Genomic DNA, 21,209 nt, shown 5'->3' on the forward strand with positions numbered 1-21,209 from the left:
CATGTGTGTTCCCTAAAAGTTAATCGAGCATATTTGTGTGTAATGATGTCACTGGAAAAAGGAGAGAGAGTGGCCTTAGATGTGTGAAGTCCAAGGTTAATCCCTGTGGATTTTATTACAGGACTTGTTCATTCTCCACAGGTCCTACTCTGACTTAGGCAGACATTTGCCAGGTGACTGACACTTGTAGGCTTGGGATCTTATGACTGTGCTCAGGCATTGGGTCAATTTGCACATGCATTCCAGAGCAAAAGCAGCAGCATCTAGGGCGTCTTTGGCACTAGGCTTCTTTATTTTGGTTAATCATCAGTCAAGAGAAAGGCAAATTTATCTTCTCCCTTGATACTTTCTCCTGGGTGGAGAGAAGCATTGAATCTTTTCTCCCCATGGACTTGATTTTTCTGAGCCCACTGGAATGCTTTTTTGGGGTGGAGAGACAGGGTCTTGCTCTGTTGCCCAGGCTGGAGTGTAGTGGTGTGATCATAGTTCATTGCATCCCTGAACTCTTGGGCCCAAGCAATCTTCTTGCCTCAGCCTCTGGAGTAGCTAGGACTACTAGTAATATTTTTTTTTTATTTTTTTTTATTTATTTATTTTTTTGAGACGGAGTCTCGCTCTGTCGCCCGGGCTGGAGTGCAGTGGCCGGATCTCAGCTCACTGCAAGTTCCGCCTCCCGGGTTCACGCCATTCTCCTGCCTCAGCCTCCCGAGTAGCTGGGACTACAGGCGCCAGCCACCTCGCCTGGCTAGCTTTTTGTATTTTTTTTTTAGTAGAGACGGGGTTTCACCGTGTTAGCCAGGATGATCTCGAACTCCTGACCTCGTGATCCGCCCGTCTCGGCCTCCCAAAGTGCTGGGATTACAGGCTTGAGCCACCGCGCCCGGCCTTTTAAATTTTTGTAGAGACACAGGGTCTTGCTGTGTTACCCAGGCTGGTCTTGACTTCCTGGCCTCAAGTAATGCTCCTGCTTTCGAATCCCAAAGTGTTGGACACATGGTTTGAAATGCTCATTTGATGTTTGGGTTCCCTAGCTTCCCACTGTGCTCCCTAACACTGGGGTTGGACACTAGAGGACAGAATAGGACCCCTATAAAAGAGGTATTATAGTACACAGGTTATGATGATAGTGAACATTCCCAGGAAGATGCAGGGCTTCGTGAGAGACCTCTCTCCTACTTGCTGGATCAGTTACGTAGGCAGTGAGAAAGACTGAGGGCTTCAGGACAGACTGGGGCCCATCTTTGCAAAAAGGTTGGTCCCGCCTGTTTCTCACCAGGGTTATTCTGCCCACTGCAGCAGTGTTCTTGAGGTCAGGTCAGGTTGTGGCCTGCCAAATCTTTGGCAGGGTGAGTAGCAATTAGAGCAGTCACTTCCTGCTAGGCACTGTGCTGAGCACTTAGAGCTCAGGTTGTGGTCACAGTCCTGAGGCACAGGAATTGGCACTATGATGAGGAAAACTAAGGGTCAGAGAGGTTTAGTAACTCTTTTAATATCCTTGTATTAAAGGAAGTGTTAAAAGAGGGGAAAATCCTTATTTTAAACTTAGACATGCTATTGTTTTCTCATGATACTGCAGCCTTCAAAACTGTTTTAAGCACTTTTTTTTTTTTTTTGAGACGGAGTTTCGCTCTTGTTGTCCAGGCTGGAGTGCAGTGGCATGATCTCGGCTCACTGCGACCTCTGCCTCCCAGGTTCAAGCGATTCTCCTGCCTCAGCCTCCCTAGTAGCTGGGATTACAGGCATGCACTACCATGCCCAGCTAATTTTGTATTTTTAGTAGAGATGGGGTTTCTCCATGTTGGTCAGGCTGGTCTCGAACTCCTGACCTCAGGTGATCCACTCCCCTTGGCCTTCCAAAGTGCTGGGATTACAGGCACGAGCCACCGTGCCCGGCCTAAAGTATATTATTATATCACATGGACAGATTGTAATTTGCTCAACCCTCCTAATGTCTTGGAATTATGTCTGTTAGAGAATATTTTAGTTAATGTGCTTAAGCACATTGCAAGGGGGCATTTCTCTTTTCAGTGGGTTTGCAGTGCAGGGGTACAACCACATGCACTGCTGCTTGCAACCAAATCAAATGCATGGTTTTGACCCAAAGCTCCAGCTTACAATGTCTCCAACAGCTGGTGCATATCTTCCCTGCTTCCTCTCCTGATTCTTCAGGGTTATTGCCCTAAGGTCATCTGTGGAGGAAGGTGGCTATAAACTTCCGGTTCTTCCTCCGGTTCTTCCTTAGTTTAAGGGTAAGATTTACAGAGTGTTAAGCAGCCCTGGTCAGCTATTTCTGAGGGTAGCAGTAGCAGCAGTCTGATGAGCTTGGTCCTCAGAGTAGTCAATCTCAGTTGCATCTCCTGTCAGCAGAGGGACAGGATCTACCTTGGGCCCCACTAGACCATGACTGGAGCCCATGTCTTCTGAGTTTGGATGACTGTGCCTCTGAAGCCTACTTATGCTGGTACATGCCAGGATAGTAGGCATTGTTTCTTCCTAGGCAGGGCTTGTCTTTTATAGCACTTTCTTCAAAAGGCACTTACTGTGCCAACCTACCTGCCTCTACCCTTTGGGGTGGGCATATGCATGGAGTACATATGCATGGACTTGGCTGCACCTGCCTTGTCCTGAGCTGCCCAGGAGACCCACCTGTTCTTGGCGTGTGCAGCAACCACATGAGCAGATGTGGAAGTACATTTGGAACGCATTGTCCTGAGTTCAGGTCTTGTAAAGAGCGTTTCCTTTTATCTAGAGGTGACCTGAGGCCCTTGGTAATTAACTGCCCAGGACCAGCCTGCTTCTTGCCTCCTGTCTAGAGGAACAGGCCTCCAGCCTCCCCTTGGTGCTGCTCACAGAACAAGTCAGGAAAATGACCTCAAACCCGGGGTCTCTCAGCACCAACCTGGGAGTCTTAGGTGTGGGGGAAACTACTGAATGTGTCACCTAAACTTACTGTTCTCCAGCTAAGGAAGTTGATAAAATACGAAGGTAAAATAATCAGCAAGGTAAAAAAGCTTCCAAACATGATAAAGCCAGCAGATGGTAGGCGCAGGATATGAACTCTGATCTGTGCCTCCAGAGCCCATGCATCTTCTGTAGGATCACACTCCCTGCCATCCCAGGTGCTGCTTGGAGAGGGCCCTCCCACAGCCTAGGGACCCCCAGCCCTTTTCTGGGCCTCTCCCTCATAGCTACCCACCCAATTGTCTCACAGGCCCAAGCAGCCAGATAGAGCCAGCAGAAAAGTCCGAATCACCTTTAATATGGGTTACAAAAGGAGCAAAACCAGCTGAGGCTTAAGAGGAGGTGGAGTAGGGATCCAAAGGGCAGGACCACTACTCACTGCCCATTTCCCCACCATATCCTGGGGCCTCTTCTGGAGGGGATGGGTGGGTGAGGGGAAGTGAATGGTGGCTGGATCTTGGGTTTTCTTCCCCAGAACAGAGCAGGCTGAGCCCAGCAACCCCAGGAAGCCCATGAAGGGAAAGATACATGAGATGGGGGTACGGGAGCACCGGAGCAGGCTCCAAGGAGCCAGGCTATGGAGGCAGCACTCACGTCACAGAGCAGCCCTCAGCTTGGGGGCCCAGGACCTGGACCACATCTTCCTGGCCCAAGGCAACCAGGGCATTCTCTAGCACCTTGTGGGTGGCGCCACTGCCTTCTTGGATAGCCCAGTCCCTCAGCAGTGTGTAGGCTCGCACCTGGCCTTGGGCCATGACTTCTACAGCCTCAGCCTGGTAGCCCAGATGGTCTGCCAGTCCCCGCCAGCACTTCTCAGTTTCAACGGACACCTCTAGCAGCCGCTCCACTTTCTCCTGGTGCTGCCGAGGGAGATTAAGGTAAAGTTGGCACCCAAGCTCAGGATGTGGTCCTGAGGCAGGAGATACGAGGATCACACAAGGGCTGGGTGGTGAGGCAGTTCTGGGAAAGGGGCTTACCCTGGTTGGAGGCACAGGGCTCCAGACTGCTAGGAGAGTCCAGGAAGACACTGCTATCCCTATGCATCTGGTCCTTGTTGAGACCTCCCAGCTCTGCAGTTCGAGCTTTGGCCGGCTGCTGTCTTTGTTTATGTGAGCGCCAGCTGTGGGAAGAAAGGGAGACCTACCGACCTGCCCCCACCTTCAAGACAGGGAATTGGTTGGGAGTCCAGACAGGGAAGGGGGTGCCACGAGGCAGTGCCCAGACCACCTACCACTTGAAGGCCACATAGGCAAGCAGACCGAGGACCACAGTGGCCAGGAGGGTACAGTAGACTGGGATAATGCTGCCTGAGACACTGGAGGCTCCAGGAGGAAAGGGGAAGTATTGGGGTACAGGGCTCCCCCTGCCCCTACCCATACTCCTTCCCTGTCCCTCTCCTGCCTCCTCAGGATCTTACCTGTGGAAGAAAAGACAGATCAGGTCAGGAGCAAGGAACCAAGGCTAGGGTCCCTGGGGTAGCCTCACCTAAACTTTGTTGCTGAAAAGGTTTGAAGCCAGTGGTCCCTACTATGTAGAGTCAAAAGCTTATACCACAGCATCAGGAGCTGTCTGGCCTATTTTTCCATTTTCATCTACTTCCCCTTTGCTTACCACTCTGGACACCTTGTCCTTCCTACCCTGTTCTCATAACCTTCCAGATTTCTGCTCTTGCCAATCTCCGTTCTCCATCTGGCATATTGGCAAGAATCTTCTACTCTGGGAAGACTTCCTTGATTTCTTCCTTTTTGGGGTCCATTTGCACCTCCTGTCTACCACAGCACTAAATCCAATTTTTTAAATCCAATTATCCAGAGCACAGTAAGAAAGACCATGGCACTGTCTACCATGGCACTTGTGTCCTGTCTCTGCCACCAAGTCTGGACCGTGAGGGCACATTGATTCATGTGGTCCCCACAAGCATCTCTGTGCAAAGGAGGCCTTGTAAATTTTTGCAAAATAAAGCTGAACTGGAAAGGAAGTGTTGTTGCTTTCTTCTGCCTGGAAGCGACTTGTCCTCCCGATCTAGTGCAGTCAGGGTACACAGGATCTGAGAGACTCCAGAACCTGTGGCTGGACTTGGGTGTGACCTACCCACTTGGGGTACCTCTCAGCCTGCCTGGTGCCCATGATCTGAATCAAGGTATGCTTACCCACATAGGCCAGGCCTTTGCTGTGGCTAGAGTTGTGAAGCATGGCTGTTAGTGGGTAATGCTCCCTGGGGCTGTTTCTTGGAGAAGAGGTTAGAGAGTTTTAGGCAGCCCCCAGGCAGGGGAGCTGGGAGCTGCTTCTCTCAGTCCAAAAAGGGCTGTGTGCAGGAGGAATATGGGGGAAATCTCCAGGCCTGACGTTGGCAGTCCCTTGGGGTAGTCTGTCCCCCTTTTCTCACTTCAACCTGATTCACTCTAGCACTGGACCAGTTTCCTCCTGTGTCAGATGGGGTGGAGGTGACAGAGGTGGTCCCAGCTGGCCAAAGTTAGAAGGGTCAGGTACAGCTCAGGATGGAAAACAGGTTGGAAACCACCCTGTCTCAAAGATGTTGCGAAACACCTGGTCTGAGTCCAGGGATGGTAGGGAGGATAGGGGAGACATGCCTTCTAGCTCCATCTTAGCCAGAACCAGGCTGGAGAGACGTACTGGCCAGTGGGAGGCTCACTGCCAGGCTTTTCAGCTATAGTTCAGGAACCCAACATCCTGAAGCCCCAAGGCAGGAGGACTTTCTGCAGTGACCATCCTCGCAGTCCTTCCTCAAGGGTCAGTGTCCAGCCCTCTCCTGATCAGGCACTGGGTGGAATGCTACCTTGGTGGGTTCAGCAAGGGAATAGAGGATACGGGCCCAGAGATCCTCTAGTTGATCCTGCTTCATCCAGAAATTCAGAGAGGGCCTGAGACTCAAAGGATAGGACTACTCAGTTCTACCTGGATTCTATAGTGCTGAATCTGATGGGACCCACTTCCTGAGGTTTGAGGAAGAGAAGCACCTCGTCTAGACTAAGGAGAGCTTGCCTGGAGGCAAGGAATGGAGGAGACACCCGGGAAGGCCCTCCAACTCCCCAGTATCCACCACCACATATTGGGTACCAGTCTATCCCACACCATGTCCCCATGTGTATGGCTAAGTCAGCAACACAGTGCTGTGGCCAAGTTGGTGCGACCTGGTGGCCCTTGCCACATGTGGGGTGTGTACATTTGAGTCACTTACATTAAGGGACCCTGCAAGATCCTGGATGGTCGATGGGCCTGTGACCAGGACGCAGCAGCAGACAGGCCTGGCTTCCGCCCAGCCCACTCTGAGCAGCGGGAGGGAACCCGTCCCACCTCCCATCCGTCTCCAGGCCCACGAATACGCACACATAATGCAACCACCCTGCCACACTCACACCACCCTGACTTCTCACCCACACGCCGACACCAGCACACACAACACCTGCAGGATCACGAGTCTGGAGATGTGGGACAGAGAGGCAGCCCCCGGCTCCCTCCGCTCAGCAAGGGCTCTGCCCCTAACTCCTCCTGACCGGTGACCGCCTGGATGGATCCACTTAGCAGGGCAGGACCAAGCCCTCCGAGAAGACAACCTGGAGTCTCTGGGGTGGTTCTGGCCCCCAACTCCAACCTCGCGACCACAGTGGCGCCACAGGGCGGCCCAAGAAGTAGGCAAGACAATGAGGGGGCAGGGCCAAGCTGGAGGGGCGCGGCCTCAGGTCTTGTCGCCCCCCACCCCCCGCGGCGAAGGAATGCAAACGCGCTTGCGGGACGCCTGGCCGGGTTGCGGTCTTGGACGAATGGCGTGCGAGGGCGAACCGATGAAGAGATGAAATCTTGGGGAAACCACGAGCCGGGGCGAGATGTGGGGCAGGGGCTGCACGGCCGGGGAAACTGAGGCCCCAGTTCAGCGACGGCCACGCGGAGGGGGGCGAGTGAGGCCAGAGGGGGTCACGAACCAAGGGAACGCGAGCCAGGCCAGACTGAGACCGCGACCCTGGGACGGTGGCTACGGCAGTCCGAGACGCCGCGCGCGCGCGCGCACGTACAGTAGGAGACGGAGCAGCTACAAAACTAGGCCAGGTTTATTGCCGATAAGGGAGAACCGGGGCCGCCGTTAGGAATTAAGGCCACAGGCGGCCCTCCTGCTCTGACGAAACGGGGACTTGGAAGCCGGGGAACCCCGCCCCAGACTGTGCAAAAAGTGCTGCTGCGGCCGCAGACGCCAGCGCCGGCTCTCAGGGCTGCCCCTCAGCCGGCGAGGGGCGGGACTTCCGCCCGCCAATCCCTGAGGGAGTAACATCGCCCGCCAATACCTGAGCTGGGCAGGGTAGGGCCCCGCCCACCCCCTGGGTGGCCCACCCCGGGGTGTTCCCGCCGACATCTGGGCGGGGCCTTCCGGGCCAAGCCCGTCGGGGGCGGGGCCCGAGCAGCCGGACGGGCCAGGTTCAGCGCGCCTCGGCAGGGTTGTATTCCGTCTCTCCCGAGGACACCTGGGAGATCCGCCGCGAGGACCGCCACAGCTTCCGCGCGAACTGGCTGCTGCGCACCTGGTGGGCGTAAGGGTTGAGTAGGGTCAGCCAGGACCGCCGCGCTGCGCCCCGCGCCGTTCGAGGGGCCTCCCCACCCCCGCCCCATCCTCACCTCAGAGGGCTGCCCGGCGCCCACCACGATGAGCTTGCCGTCCTCCAGGCCCACCAGCACGTGGCTGCGCTCCTTGGTCACCGCCACGCTGCGGATGGCCACCTTCATGGGCAGGGGAGGCGTGGCCGGGAGCAGTCTGCAATGGAGAGGGGATATACACCGACTTGCGACTGCAAGGGGGCTTTGCGACCAGCAGATATCCCTTATCCCATATACCCTCTCTGTCCTCATTTTAAGGATGGCTAAATTGAAACTTATACACAAAGAAATCTCCCACAACTGTGGCTAAGCGGAGGCCCAGGGCAAGACCTCCCCATGGGAAGATGAGGGGACAGGTAACAAACCTTGAAATATGTGCCCACAAACATGTATGGTGTGTGGATTCCTAGGGGGAGTCCCCCCCTTTATTCTACACCAATGACCACCACCTTCAGGGGCCATGAACTCATAAATGGGGGGGGCTTACGTGTTTAGTTGGAGGATGTGCAGGGCGCACTGGGCGGTGCCCAGCAACACAAAGTCCTCTGTCACCGTCAGGGCTGTAGGCTGCTCTGCCAGGGGCAGTGAAGCCTGCAACTTCCCATTGACCGAATACAGGTGCAAGGAGTAGGTGACCTGGAGGAAGCAGGGAGTGTCAGCAAGGCCAGGATCCCAACTGCCCCTCCATCTTTGCTGGGTACCCTTTCCCCATACCTGGGCCCCAGGACGTTCCCATGCTGAGCTCTGTACCACAATCTGGCCTTCGGACCCCAATGCCAGGTGGGAAATAGGTCCAGGCGCTGAGGCACTCGGAGGCTGTAGTGCTGCCACAAACTGGCCACGGCGTACAGTGTGTATGATCACAGTTCCATCCTGCAGGAAGGCAACTTAGGGTCCTGGGCAGGAATCTGGGCTCCAGGGGGATTGCCCAGCAAACTCACCCTCCCCAGGGCACATGCATACACACACCTCAGATCCAGACACAGCCATGTCAAGTTCAGTGTTGATGGCCACACAGCTCACTGCAGCCCCATGCCCATACAGGACCTGCACAGGCTTTGGTGCCAGGCCTACTGACAGACCACCCTGTGGACAACCAGGGTTGGCTTAGGACTGGCCCCTGAGGCTCAGGAAACGAAGGCCTTGTCCAAGACTAGAGAGCTGGAGGGTCAAGGAACCCCAGACTTGCTCATGGTAACAAAGGGAAGGGAAAGACAGGAGGGCAGGACTGGAAGGCCACCGAGGGACGGATGGGCTGCAGGTCTGGGCTATGGGGACCCCACACAGCTGCCCACCCACCAGGCACACCTGATGTAGGAGCCGCCACACCATGCATGTCGTGTCCCGGGAACCTGAGATGAGGTAGATGCCACAGGTGTCCAGTGCAAGGCAGGTTACTACATCTGCACGGTAAGGGGAGGGTACAGGCAGAATGGAGGAGTCACATCCGCCCTGGCCAGCCTCAGAACCCGGCCCCATACCTGCGTGCCTCCAAGGCTGTTCATACCAAGGTGGCGGCTGAGCTGGCTCAACAGCTTGCCACGGGGTAGTGCAGTCACTCGCAGGCTGCCATCCCAGTGGCCACCGCTGAATAGCAGCTTTCCGTCAGGGGCCACTGCCAGTGCTTGTCCGCTCACACCACTGTCTGGCACCCACGGGCCACTCAGTAGTCGCTGCGTCCTGACCCAGTGAGGGGGATGGCAAGTGAGGCCAGGCCACATGGAAGAGACCCAGGCCCTCAGGGAGCCTGGTCAGACCTTTCCCCTGCAGCTGGCCTACATTCTGATTAGGGAGAGGAATAATTCAGGGTGCAGGGCATTTGTAGCCCACCCCACCCACAGCCCTCTGTCCTACTTGTGGCTGCCCATGGTGGGGTCTTTGCTGAAGCTGAAGTAGTTGCTTATGTTGCGGTCATAGGGCAACCAGCTGTGGGTACCCAGCAGCCCACTGGCACTCACAGTCACCTGCAGGCAGGAGGGGGCAGAGATGGGTTTGTGGCAGAGGCAGAGGGGGAGTGGAGCTGAGCTGGGGCTCTGCACAATGCACTTACCAACAGGTCTGGGGAACCCTGGGTGATGAAGGAGTGGGGCTGCCGGTGGGGGACCAGAGCTAGCACCAGGGGTACACCATCACTGACGACCTGCAGGGACAAGGGCAGGCCTAGCTATGCCTGAGTACTATCAGATTACACTATCTTCTCCCTGAAGCATCATCCCTTCCTTTACCCTCAGTCCCCAGGGGTCACGGAGTAGGTGTCACAGATGCAGAGGTCCCTCCAAGCAACAGGCAGAGACTTTAGGAGGGCATCTCAGAAAGTGGGTGAGAAGCTGGGACAGACATGGAAGATGCTTCCAGAGTATCATGCTTAGTTTCAACCTTGGTCCTCCCACCCTGTTATTCCTTGTCCCCCTAGCCCAAAGGCAGGAAGAGAAGGAAACCTAAAAAAAAGTCAGGCCTGGGGGCAACATTCAGGAATGTTCCTGCCTAGGAAGGCGATGGAAGGGGTCCAAGGACAGATCTCCTCCCTCCTGATCTCCCTAAGGCTTTCAGAGCTTGTTAGGTGAGTCAACACTTTATCCTGGCCCTGATGAAGAGGGCACCCCTCCTGCCCCCATACTCTTCCCATGTTTAGCTCATTTTCTAAGGTGCTTTGAAATCAGTGACCTTGATTAGGATTCCCATCTGCCCCAAGTGGTTGGTAAGGACAGTGGGGTTAAACCCATTTCACATAATATAAAGTTGAGGTCCTGTCTTCCTCTTACCTCTGCGAAGAATGCCTTGAGTTGGTCCAGGTGCTGGAAGATGCTAGGTGAGTTAGTGTCCAGGCGTGCAAGGCGATGGGCTGCTTCCTCAGCTGAGAGCCGACTTGGATGTGGCTCCTGTGGGCAAGTGGCTGGTCAGCACCATGGCATGGGCATCCCTGGCCACTATCCTCTAAGCTGGCCTTACCTTCAGCAGCTGACAGGGAGTTTGCCCAAAGTTGCTGATAATACCCTCCAGAGCCTTCCGTTCCCGCTCATCTGTCACATGGTCCAGGTCTACAGCCCCTGGGAAGGTAGGCAGAGCAGTCAGGGCTCCCTATGTGCCCTCTGCATCCACCCCTCCCGATCTTGTCCTGGCCCCGACTAGAGTCCAGCACACTGCCCACCCTCATAGGTGCAGTAATAGAAGACATTGAGGGCCTTCTCGGCAGCTGGCCCCCGCTGCTTGTAGCCAAAGATGAGGTCGATCCACTCGTGCAGGTGTGCAGACACATACTCCGACTCCTGGGAGTAGGGAGGCAGCAATCAGTGCGGGGACGACTGAACCCCCATGACCTTCAGAACCCCGGCTGCCTGCCATTTGCCTGTGGTTGCTTCCTCACCAGAGCCTGGCGGTGCTGCTGGATGAAGTCCTCAGGAGAGCTGGCCCACGGGGGCAGTACTACATCGCCCACCTTCTCGTTGGTCAGCTGGAGACAGCCCAGGTCAAAACCTGGCACAAAGGACTAGGTCAGCGGTCTCCCTGTCCATCCCAACTGCCCCCTGGCCACTCCACCATCTGCTCTCCATCCCCACACCTGCCCGCTCCAGTGCCAGCACCTCACACCTACCGTTCTGGTTCTCCAGGAAGTCAGGAAAGTAGAAGAATTCTGGGATGAGCTCCTTCACATCAGCGGGGCTCTCCAGGCGTGCCTGCCAGGCTGCCGCCACCGAGTGGAACTGCCGGTCGGAGCAGTCAAAGCTGGGGGAGGGGCATGGGGCCAAGGTGAGGTGGGGAGAACGGGGACAGGGAGGGAGATGCTGTGGCTGGAGGGAAGAAGGGAGCCAAGGGTGGGCCCAGGATGTGGGGAGGACCAGCCTCCTCCCCTTGTCTGCCCCCCAGTCTGCCCACCAGCCCCTGGGCTGTACCGGCCACTCTGCAGCTGGACGTGCAGGGAGGTGAAGGGCTCCACGCGGATGAGGTAGTGCATCACGCCTGCTGCATTGGAGTAGTGGGTGCCATAGTGGAACTTGTCAATAGTCCCCGCTGGGTCCTCAAAGCTTTCATACCTGGGGCCACAGTTGGACGTGTCAGCAGAAGCCCTCCCCTCGCCTTTCCCTACCCGCTAAGCCCAGCCCTGCCCGCATGCTCACTTCTCCCTCACGAGCTGGGCATGCTTGGGGTTCACCACACCGATGGGCTTAGACAGGTCCCGGAAGACGGCTGGGTTGCTGAGGTCCAGGGTTGGGGACACGTAGTCCTGCAGGACCCAGGGGAACTGGCCGCCCACCCGAGCAGGGGCTGCATGAGGGCCCTGATGGCCTACCAGCCCACCCTGCCCTGCCCTCACCCTCAAGAAGGCAGGCACAGAACCTGCCCACAGGTTGGGGGAGCACCACTTAGAGGGGTCACAGGGGAGCAAGACAGACTGTCCTGGAACAGGATTCCTTTTGAGGAATAGAGGCTAGGTGAGGAGGGGAAGGGAGTGAGGCTGGGGACCTCTGGGGGTTGGCAGGGAACAGAGGCCAGGTCTTCATTGGCACACCTACCCAGGACCAAGCTCAGGGCTTGGCCAACTGGCAGGTACCTACACTTGGGGGAACCAAGGGCTGATAGGTCAGAGGGGCAGGGGTGGAGGGGTGCAGAGTGAGGCCCTCACCACAGGGTACTGAGACAGGTCATTGTAGGTCCGCCCCGCAATGGTGTTGAGTTGCATCAAGTACTCGAAGTTGGATATCTCACGCTGTACCCATTTCTGGGGACAGGGGCAGACAAGATGTAAGCCAGGTGGGCTGTCCAGCACTGCTCCCGATTCAGGGTCCCAACTTCACATCCCTCACACTCCGGGCTCTCACCTGTGTAAGGCCTGAAGCACGCAGCATCTCCTGGGGGGAGCGGCTGCTTAGGTAGCCTTGAGACGGGGGCCGTAGGCGCAGGAGCCACGAGTACACCTGGTTCCGTACCTGGGTGTGGGGTGGGATGGGGCCAGGCTGGGGCCTGGGAGTCTGGCTAGGAGATGAGGCTGGGGTCGTGCCCACCTTGCATGGGAAGTTGAGGAAGTAGTTGGCCTGATCGATAAAGAAGAGCTCAAGTGCTGAACGGCGCAGGTTGAAACGCCGCAGGTGGACCTCGCGCAGCTGGGCCAGTGGGCGCCGGAAATCATAGCCAATGCCTATGGGGAGGAACAGCAGGTACAGGAGTCACTCACCCCAGGCCCACCCAGACCTCAGCCATTCCCTGCCATCTTCCCAACCCACACCACCAGGACGCACCCTCCTCGGTTTCGACACGCTCAGTGCTGCCATCGTAGAAGTACACATTCTGTGTGGTGACCTCCAACAGCCCTGGGACCACAGCCACTACCGTCACCAGCTGGCACTCGGCTGACAGCACCAGCTTCTCACGCTGCTCATCCAGTTCTGCTGCCTCCATCCTAAAGACCAGCAACCCACCTCAGGCTCTAGGCTCTGGGACCCCCTTCTTCACAAGCCCAAAGGGCATCTAAGTGCCATTGAGTCATGGGGTATATACTCTCATGACTCCCAGAGATGGGGAGGGGCTGTCTAGGGTCCAGAACCTACTGGTCCCAGCCCCTGTCCCCAGCCTGCCACCCACTAGGCTTCTGAATATTTTGCCAGGATGCCAACCCTTGTCCCCTGCTCCCCTCACCCAGCCCCTGCCCACTCCCTGGGCCCCTTCCCACTCCGGTTTGTTTCTCAGTGCTGTCCTCGGGTGCCTGGCTGTTAAAAGAGCAACTCAGCCCTGTTAGGAGACTTTCCCACCCCCCATCTGGCTTTGGACAGTCCCTTCAGGGGGATGTAGTCGGGCAGCAGAAGAGGGAGTTGATCCCACAGAGGCATGCACACACTGGAGCAGACCCTTTGCCCACCACCCTAGCCCAATCTCTCCAGGGCCCCACTCACGGGGTCTCCAGCTCAGCCAGCTCGTCCTCGCCGAGCTGGTCCTCCTGCAGCTTCTCGGGTGGGGTGCTCACTTTGGCCTCTTTGGTCACTGCCAGAGGCAGCGATGCCTCCTCGGTGGGTGTCAGGGGAACCTCACCTGCAAGGGGCCAAGCGTACTCAGATGAAGCAAGGCAGGACGGGACACAGGACAGTCGAGTTGGGCGGACCCAGCTCAGCACACTCCCTCACCCAGATTGTCGCGGAGGGCACTGGCTTCCAGGTGAGGGTCGAAGTGATGGTTGGGCACCAGCTTCAGACGCATGCGTGAGTATGTCTCAGCGCTGGACAGTTTCCAGCGGAGGGTGGGAGGGTCCCTGCAGAATGTCCCCCAGGTCATGGGTCGGTAGAAGGCTGTAGACACCCCCATCCCTCCCTGGCCTCACCCCAAAGGCAGTCTGGGGTTCCAGGTGACACCCTCCCTCCCAAGTCCCACCCCTCCACAGTGACACTGCCTCAAGCCCGGCCCACCTCAGCGCCCATGCCCCACATGGGCTGGCGAGCTGGCGCCACAGTGTGCCCCAGTGCAGCAGGGCCGTGGAGTGCTGCGCTGCCTGCTGCTTCAGCGCTGCCGTGTAGCGCAGCCCCTCCAGGCGCGCCCGCCTCTGCACAGGTTCCAGCACCAGCTCCTAGGGTGGGGGAAATAGGTCAGTCCCCTGGCTGCTGCCTGTCCTACCCCTATTTCTCCACCTTGTGAGCCATCTCCTGGGCGCATGTGTGGATCAGTTTCCCATCCCCATCCCAGGTGGCACACCTGGAAGGCCCGACGACTCTGGGCACGCTCCCGCTGGCGCCGCTGCCCACTGCTCATGAGCATGTCATAGCAGGCATTCCAGAAACCTGACATAAGGTCGTGGCTCTTAGCATACGTGTCCATTTCGAACTGGGACATGGTTGGCTGCACCTGGAGGATTGGTCAGAGGAGAACAGTGCTCGATATGGGCCCCAGTCCCCACTCCTCACTCCTCTTCCTGCGCCCCCACCTCCAGGCACCTGTTTGTCGATGAAGTGGCGCCATTCGGGTGTGGCACAAAAAGCCTGGAAGTCTTCAAAGAAGGTGGGGCTGCCATTGGTGGGTGGCAGGGAGGGTAGTCCCCACTGCAGCCCCAGCGGCTCATAGGCACGGTCTAGCAGCGTGCGCACCAGCGGCACCAGCCAGGAGCAGCGCTCTGCAGCTGCTGCGGCTGCAGGTGGGGGCCCTGCCTTATCAGTGGCTGACTCGGAGGAAGAGGTGTTCAGCGCCCGCCCCAGTGCAGCCTCCAGCTTGGAGAGCACATAGCAGGCTTCCTCGCGGCGGACTGGCACTGCAGTCTGTAGCAGCATGTGCAATCTCACGTAGGCCTGGGCATGCAGCTGAGGGTGCAAGAGAGATGAGTGGCACCCAGCCACTCTTGGAGCTCCCCACACCTCCCATGCCCCCTGCCCCCACGCTCACCCTGTGCTCACCTGTGGGTCTTCCAGCAGGATGTAGCCAAGCACAAGCCGCAGGCCAATCTGTGCCATCTCACGGAGATCAGCTGTGCCGTTGGCCAGGTGGGGCCAGGCTCCTAGGCGATCAAGTAGGCTGCATACACCTTCAAAGAGCTGCCACAGACAACAGGTTCCCAACAGACATCACCAGGGGAGGCCAGGAGTCCATGGAAAGAGAGCAGAGTAAAGTTTGCGCTGGGGGCGAGGTAGGGTTTGTGCACACAGGCAAGTCCACGCTCACAGGCATTCATGCTGATGCACCCCCACAACTGCACACGTGTACCCATCCACCTCCCAGACCAGATCCCTGCAGCCTTGTGTAAACCTGAGTGTTCATGTGGCTCACGCCTCTCTGAGGGGCCGCACCTTCTCACTCCACAGTTCCTGGTTACCATGGCCTTCAGCACACAGGAAGTCCTGCAGCAGACGCAGCAGCCAAAGCGCCTGCTGGGTGAGGCTGGCCAGGACCCCCACAGGGGCCTCCTTGATGTCGGTCAGGGCTGACTCCAGCATCATCTCCAGGAGGCTGGCGGGTGAGTGGGAAACTCAAGGGTCTACCTGACTGTCTTCTTTCCTTTCCCCCAGGCTCCCTGAAGCCCCTCCCACTCCAGACTTGCCCTCTCACCTGCGCTTGATGCAGTCTGGTGGGCGCACAAGTGTGGCTGAGGCCCCCAGCTGGGTGAGCACCGAGAAAACCTGGCCACGCTCCCGCCAGGCAGCCTCATCGCTGCCTTCCACACCGCGCCACGTCACCGAGAACAGCACGTTGGTGAGCAGATTGCACAACTCTTCCTCAGAGGTTTGCTGTGGGCACAGGTGGGTGATGTGGGCATGGGTTGTGGGCCACAGAGGGAATCAGGCTGATGCCCATCCATCCCCAGTCAGCACCTCTCCTGGGGTAGCCACCCAGGAGGCAGAGCATTTGGCTAACAGTGAGCCTGGCACTAAGGGCCTGGAAGAACAGTTTAGGGGTCTCAGCTACTACCTGAGTTCCAGGCAGAATCCTGGGGTCTCGCCAGACTCCCAAGAAGAGATGAGGCAGTTCATATAGAACGAGCGGAGGCCCATCCCCAAACCCAGAAGCCCAGGGCAGGGCCATTGGCGTTTACTGCCCTTGGACCCTCTGAGGTCTCTGCCCTACAGGCTCTCTTGAGGGCCCTTCTGAAGCCTGGCGGGTGTCACCCACTCTGGCTCGTCATGACTCACCCTGTTCCAGGAGCCCTCTGGGAACACAACTGTAGATGAGAGCTATGATGGGACAGCAACAGGCCTGACTGGCAGTGCCACCCTGGTCAGACAGGGCCACACCTTTGGAGAGGCTACACTGCCAGCCCTGTGTAACAGAAGTGTACTCCCTTGGGTACCATGCAGTGGCAGAGGGTGGGCCCACCTCACCTGTGGGTTGCTGGTGTTCGAGGTATCATCCCCGCTAATGGTGGGCTCTGGGAGGCTGCCGTCCTCCAGCACATTGGAGAGACTGGAGCTGTGGCGGCCAGCGGCAGCAGGAAAGGGCCTCGGCCCATCCAGTGGGGAAGGAGTGCCAGGCTGGCTGGCTGGAGTAAGAGTACCACTGCTGCCGCCACCACCAGCAGTGTTGGCTGATCCTACACTAGACCGTTCCAGGCCCAGGTCAAAGGGCATGCAGAATGGGGAAAGAGCATGGTAAAAGCCATCATCAGGGTCAGGGCAGGGGGCCTCTGAGGGCAGGAAGACATCTGAAGGCTCGGCAGGTGACTCAGTGGGTGGCTTGGGTGGGGCTGGCTTGGGGGAGGTGGGTGACTCTGGGGAAGAAGGAGGGGGACTGCCAGCTGTGGCAGCCTCCAGGACATATAGCCGGGTCAGCACATCCTGCCAGCCAGCCTGTCGGGCCAGAAGGCGCACTACATCTGGCTGTCCGTAGATGAGATGGAAGAGCTGCAGGCAAGAGCACAGCACGTGAGGACGCATCCAACTGCCTGCCCCAGACCCTCATCCGGGGCCTTTGCAGAGGAGGGCTCCAGAGACCCCTCATGAGACAGGCAAGGTGAAGGCCAGAGGGTAGAAGCCACCCTCCCCCTCCCCCAAAGCCTTTACATCTCTTGCTCACCTGGCGACAGATGTCTAGGCGAACACTGAGGTCAGCCTGGAGGGACAGCTGTACCACAGCCAGCAGATCTGAGAGGTTCAGGCAATCTGGGGGGATGGGTTGGGGGGACCTGAGGGACTGACCCGACTAGGAAGGGTGGGGCCCAGCTCTGGCCCCTATGCTACTACCTTCCTTCTTCCTGCCTGCCTGCCCTGTTTTTCTGACATGTCACCCCCTCCACTTGGCGGTAACCAGGTTGTACCTGCCCCCAGGAACAGCTTGTAGAGGCCCTGGCAGAGCTGCGGGGAAACAGTCCCCTCAGGCAAGCAGGCAGTCAGACCCTGGAGACCACACTCCCGCAGCTGGAGGCGCTGGCGGCTCCGCTCAGGTAGCCGCTCGTTCTGCTGCAGTCTGCGCAGGATCTGTGTGGGGGTCATCGGAGGACTGTCATCATGTGGAAGGAATTACTGTAGGAGGGGAAGTCACCGTGCAGGTGTGTGGCTCAAGAGGCCCTTGAAGACAGCTTCATCTGCTGGAAACAGTCCCCTCAGGCAAGCAGGCAGTCAGACCCTGGAGACCACACTCCCGCAGCTGGAGGCGCTGGCGGCTCCGCTCAGGTAGCCGCTCGTTCTGCTGCAGTCTGCGCAGGATCTGTGTGGGGGTCATCGGAGGACTGTCATCAAGTGGAAGGAATTACTGTAGGAGGGGAAGTCACCGTGCAGGTGTGTGGCTCAAGAGGCCCTTGAAGACAGCTTCATCTGCTGGCCCAAGGCCTGCTGTACCTCCCTGAACCCCAGGCAGGGGCCCCAGTGAATGGGATGCCAGGGGAGGGGATGGGCTGGGTGTACCTTGCAGACTCGATCGGGCAGCAGGGGCAGTGACCCTGGCCGCACTAGCAGGGCCAGCAGCACTTCGAGGTTCCCTGGCTCCAACAGAAAGATAGCCAAGGACTCCTGCGCCGGGGAACCGTGCAGCAGGGCCAGCAGCAGGTCCAGCGCACCCGCCACCTAGGGATGCAGAGTCTCACACTGTGCCAGGCCCCCATGCCCCCCTCACCCAAGCCTCCCCTTCCCCAACCTCCAGCCTACCTGGCCATCATCACCTGTGGCTGCCAAAAAGCTCAGTATGATCTGCGTGACCTGCACGTCATCTGCTGAGAGGCTCCGCACCAGGAACTCCCTTGCCAGGCCCAGGAGGGAGGTCTGCACGGTGCGTAGGTCGTCAGCAGCCAGGGGGTGCTCCCGCTGCGGGCTGGCAGGTCAGCAGGCACACCCAGCCAGGTCCAGAGAAAGGTGGGGAGAGAGGGGAAGGGAGGGTGGGCAGGTGAGTCAGGTAAGCACATCGCCCAGTCCCTAAAGCCAGAAGCCACTGTGTCAGCGTCAGCCCCCCATGGCCCATCTGGCCCCCCTGGCCTCACCTGTAGTGGGTGCGCAGAGCATCCAGGATAAACTGGACGCTGTACTTCTTCCGCAGCTTCTGTCTGTGCTCCCGAACTATGCTGGACATGTACTGGATGTGGCCTGAGCAGGAATGAGCAGGAGCTCAGGCCACTAGGCTGAGCTGGGCCCTTCAGATCCTCCAGGCCAGGGCCATGCGCCTGTCAGACTTCCAGGGCAGGGTCATAGTCCCCTCAGCCACCCCATGACATTCTGGATTCCTATCAGGAGAGTCCCTCAGATCCCCCAGAGCAGGGTTCTAACTTCAGTGCTCAGCCACCCTATGGCCAGCCCCTTGCTCAGGTCCTCACACCTACCGAGGCGCACGGCGAAGTCACTGAGGGTCCAGAGGTGAAAGTTGAAGAGCAAATGCTGGTAGAGTAGGTACAGGAGGGGCCCGCTGCCCTCAGCCACCACTTGCTCCATCAGCAGCTGGGCGGACATGAGCACGTTCATGTCCATGGCCCAGCTGGGGACCTGGGGCGAGACAGGAGCTGGAGTGAGGGCTCAGGCTCTGCCCACCTGCTGTCTGAACTTTTCAGCTGTCACCCTTCCCTACACAGCCATGACGGCCACCGACATGGCCACCCACTGGCTCAGAACCCTTTGGGGGCTCCCTGCCACCTCTGACATGCAAGTCTCCTGCCTGCTGTGCGGGTCTCCACCCCAACCTGTGCTAGGCCTTTCCCCAAATCTTCCAGATCCAACCCAGCTCGGCCTTTCAGGGCCCACTCAAGTATCAACTCTCCCAGGAGGTTCTCCATGACTGACAGGGCAGCAGGTTCCCCACTCAGTCCCCTTGGTCAGGCAGGCTGACCATATCCCTAATCCCCCATGCCTGCCCCACCAGGTCCTACCTTTCGCAGGAGGGCCCCGATGATGGCAGGCCCCTGGCACTGCACCAGGCTCTCTTGGTTCACCACGTGACCCTGAAGGAAGTTCCGCAGCATCAGCAGAAAAGCAGCCACTGCGTTCCTCTCCATCCGTTCCTCTGCCAGCCACCAGGAAGGGGACAGAGGTGCGTCAAGGGCCTGCCAGTGGCCAGGAGACCTTGGGCACTCCACCCCCCTACCATGCCAAGACTCCTGCCCCATAACATAGGCACCAGGAACACTTACCTGAAGATTTACCCAATGGGAGAACCAGGCCCTGGGTTTTGTGGCCAGAGGTCAGTTCAGGACCCACGAGGTCATGCGTTTCAGCTGGACTTGCCTCAGCCTCTTTGGGCTGTGCAGCTACTCGCTCCAGCAGGGGCAGCAGGGCACCCATACCCCCAACGCAGTTCACCACATCCTGGGGGAAGGAGGATGGCAGTGAGGGGGGCCTTCCAGTCAGTTTCCTGCACTGCTCCACCCCAGCAGACCACCCACAAGGGAAGTTTTGCTCTCTCGAGCTGGACTGTCCAAACCCTCCCCAGGCACAGCGCTGCTCCCCAGCCGACTCCGAACACACATGTGCCCCATGTTCATGCCTCCTGCACACACCACCCACATGTGCTCACAGACCTTCACATCCCAGGTCTCCACTCTGTGGCCCGTCAGGCGCCCATCGAGCCCGTGACCGGGGGACAGGTCCAGGCAGATGTTGTTCCTACAAGCCTAGGGATAGGGGAATGGGCGGGCAGCCAGGGTCAGAGGGAGGAGGGAGGCAGATGTTGTTCCTACAAGCCTAGGGATAGGGGAATGGGCGGGCAGCCAGGGTCAGAGGGAGGAGGGGTGGCAGGCAGAGTGTGGGAGCCGGGAAGCAGCACAATCAAGCCAACCACTCCCCTGGGGCCCCCAAATACCTGAGGTGAGTAATGGAGGAGCAGCCTGGTGCTGAGCTCATGCAGCTCCCCCTCAGGCTTGAAGGGTGCCATCTCATTGGGCCCTGGGAGGTGGGCAGGGGGCTTCAGACCTTGCTAGACCTCTGGCCAAACCCCGTCCAGAGCCTGTCTGACCAGAGGAGAGACCCCCAGAGATGCCTTCTCACCCCTGGACCCCTAGCTTCTGGCCTGGGGCTGGGGAGAGATGAAGGATGCTGCATACCCAGGGTGCACAGGGTCCACAGAGCCGTCGCCTGCAGGGCTTCGTGAAAGATGGCCACAGTCCCCAGCTCACCCTCCAGGGACGTGGGACTGCCCCACCGAGTGTCCTGGGTGCCTGCGAGGGTAGAGTCGATGCTGCCCTCCTGCAGGGGGGCCACCAGCCCGGACCCCCAGCCAAGCCCCGTGGAGGCTGGGACTGACTGGGAGCGGGTGAGGGCAGGGTGAGTGTAGGCCAGGGTGGCGGGGACTGGTGGCATGGGCAGCCCCGTGGTGGTGGTCGTTGTGCGGTGCCCAGCGGAGCCGATACAGCAGGAGGAGAAAGGCTGTAGGACCAGGGTTGGGGGAGCGGTCAGGTCACAGCAGAACCTGGGGCTCCGCCTACATGCAGTTCCTCACAGTGACCCCCATGGCTGCATGGAGCCTAGTGGCTAAAGTCCAAGGCCTGTGGGGCAGCACGAGACACAAGGGCTCCAGGCCACACCCTGCCCACTGTGTTCCAAGTCCCCCCATCTATCCAAGGCCTCCCCAAACCTTGCTTGGCACACCTCACTGAGGGAGGGGCAGCGAAGGGGTGCTGTCTTGACCAGATGGCCGTCTTTGTAGACATGGACCAGGTTCTGGCTGAAGGGCCGGCGCCCAGGCACATGGACGATAGCCACGCAGTGCTAGAACAGAAGCCTCATGTTAGGCCATACTTGGGACTCAGGACCCCTCTCTCTCTACTG

The 21,209-nt window shown here is 58.4% G+C and overlaps 2 protein-coding genes across 2 annotated transcripts in view; both read right to left on the bottom strand.

Moving 5' to 3' along the window:
• Window positions 1-3,238: 3,238 nt before the first annotated feature.
• LOC105509757 (death domain-containing membrane protein NRADD-like) lies at window positions 3,239-4,372 on the bottom strand. The gene is made up of 3 exons (XM_011939216.1): window positions 4,193-4,372; window positions 3,939-4,081; window positions 3,239-3,871 (listed from the first exon to the last, which is right to left on the bottom strand). Exons 1-3 carry the CDS (start codon window positions 4,336-4,338, stop codon window positions 3,552-3,554), a joined length of 609 nt encoding a protein of 202 aa, XP_011794606.1. The 5' UTR covers window positions 4,339-4,372; the 3' UTR covers window positions 3,239-3,551.
• Window positions 4,373-7,007: 2,635 nt separating this feature from the next.
• The window catches only part of NBEAL2 (neurobeachin-like 2), a 29,641-nt gene continuing 15,439 nt past the window's right edge, over window positions 7,008-21,209 (bottom strand). Inside the window, exons 15-54 of the mRNA XM_011939220.1 lie at window positions 21,030-21,149; window positions 20,486-20,807; window positions 20,245-20,327; window positions 19,964-20,056; window positions 19,577-19,751; window positions 19,316-19,449; window positions 18,776-18,935; window positions 18,440-18,542; window positions 18,111-18,273; window positions 17,871-18,029; window positions 17,285-17,444; window positions 17,044-17,129; window positions 16,353-16,871; window positions 15,583-15,761; window positions 15,324-15,483; window positions 14,934-15,071; window positions 14,481-14,840; window positions 14,242-14,391; window positions 13,959-14,116; window positions 13,680-13,804; window positions 13,452-13,587; window positions 12,801-12,961; window positions 12,384-12,700; window positions 12,188-12,283; window positions 11,682-11,806; window positions 11,457-11,597; window positions 11,159-11,289; window positions 10,931-11,040; window positions 10,715-10,832; window positions 10,516-10,613; window positions 10,329-10,445; window positions 9,617-9,706; window positions 9,421-9,530; window positions 9,074-9,246; window positions 8,875-8,969; window positions 8,536-8,652; window positions 8,281-8,439; window positions 8,054-8,202; window positions 7,588-7,723; window positions 7,008-7,493 (exon numbers count right to left, since the gene is read on the bottom strand). Of these exons, the coding sequence (XP_011794610.1) occupies window positions 7,392-7,493; window positions 7,588-7,723; window positions 8,054-8,202; window positions 8,281-8,439; window positions 8,536-8,652; window positions 8,875-8,969; window positions 9,074-9,246; window positions 9,421-9,530; window positions 9,617-9,706; window positions 10,329-10,445; window positions 10,516-10,613; window positions 10,715-10,832; window positions 10,931-11,040; window positions 11,159-11,289; window positions 11,457-11,597; window positions 11,682-11,806; window positions 12,188-12,283; window positions 12,384-12,700; window positions 12,801-12,961; window positions 13,452-13,587; window positions 13,680-13,804; window positions 13,959-14,116; window positions 14,242-14,391; window positions 14,481-14,840; window positions 14,934-15,071; window positions 15,324-15,483; window positions 15,583-15,761; window positions 16,353-16,871; window positions 17,044-17,129; window positions 17,285-17,444; window positions 17,871-18,029; window positions 18,111-18,273; window positions 18,440-18,542; window positions 18,776-18,935; window positions 19,316-19,449; window positions 19,577-19,751; window positions 19,964-20,056; window positions 20,245-20,327; window positions 20,486-20,807; window positions 21,030-21,149 (6,228 nt within the window). The 3' untranslated portion in view covers window positions 7,008-7,391. The remainder of the gene's footprint in view (window positions 7,494-7,587; window positions 7,724-8,053; window positions 8,203-8,280; window positions 8,440-8,535; window positions 8,653-8,874; window positions 8,970-9,073; window positions 9,247-9,420; window positions 9,531-9,616; window positions 9,707-10,328; window positions 10,446-10,515; window positions 10,614-10,714; window positions 10,833-10,930; window positions 11,041-11,158; window positions 11,290-11,456; window positions 11,598-11,681; window positions 11,807-12,187; window positions 12,284-12,383; window positions 12,701-12,800; window positions 12,962-13,451; window positions 13,588-13,679; window positions 13,805-13,958; window positions 14,117-14,241; window positions 14,392-14,480; window positions 14,841-14,933; window positions 15,072-15,323; window positions 15,484-15,582; window positions 15,762-16,352; window positions 16,872-17,043; window positions 17,130-17,284; window positions 17,445-17,870; window positions 18,030-18,110; window positions 18,274-18,439; window positions 18,543-18,775; window positions 18,936-19,315; window positions 19,450-19,576; window positions 19,752-19,963; window positions 20,057-20,244; window positions 20,328-20,485; window positions 20,808-21,029; window positions 21,150-21,209) is intronic.

Source organism: Colobus angolensis, unplaced genomic scaffold, assembly GCF_000951035.1.
Source record: "Colobus angolensis palliatus isolate OR3802 unplaced genomic scaffold, Cang.pa_1.0 Scaffold18, whole genome shotgun sequence".
NCBI lineage: Eukaryota > Metazoa > Chordata > Mammalia > Primates > Cercopithecidae > Colobus > Colobus angolensis.

Excerpts from the sequence above, each read along its gene's own strand:
- LOC105509757 (XM_011939216.1), bottom strand. The coding sequence starts at position 4,338 with ATGGGTAGGGGCAGGGGGAGCCCTGTACCCCAATACTTCCCCTTTCCT. Across the intron at positions 4,082-4,192 it reads GCCTATGTGGCCTTCAAGTG|CTGGCGCTCACATAAACAAA; the intron begins GTAGGTGGTCTG and ends TTCTTCCCACAG. Across the intron at positions 3,872-3,938 it reads GCCCTGTGCCTCCAACCAGG|GACCACATCCTGAGCTTGGG; the intron begins GTAAGCCCCTTT and ends CTCCTGCCTCAG.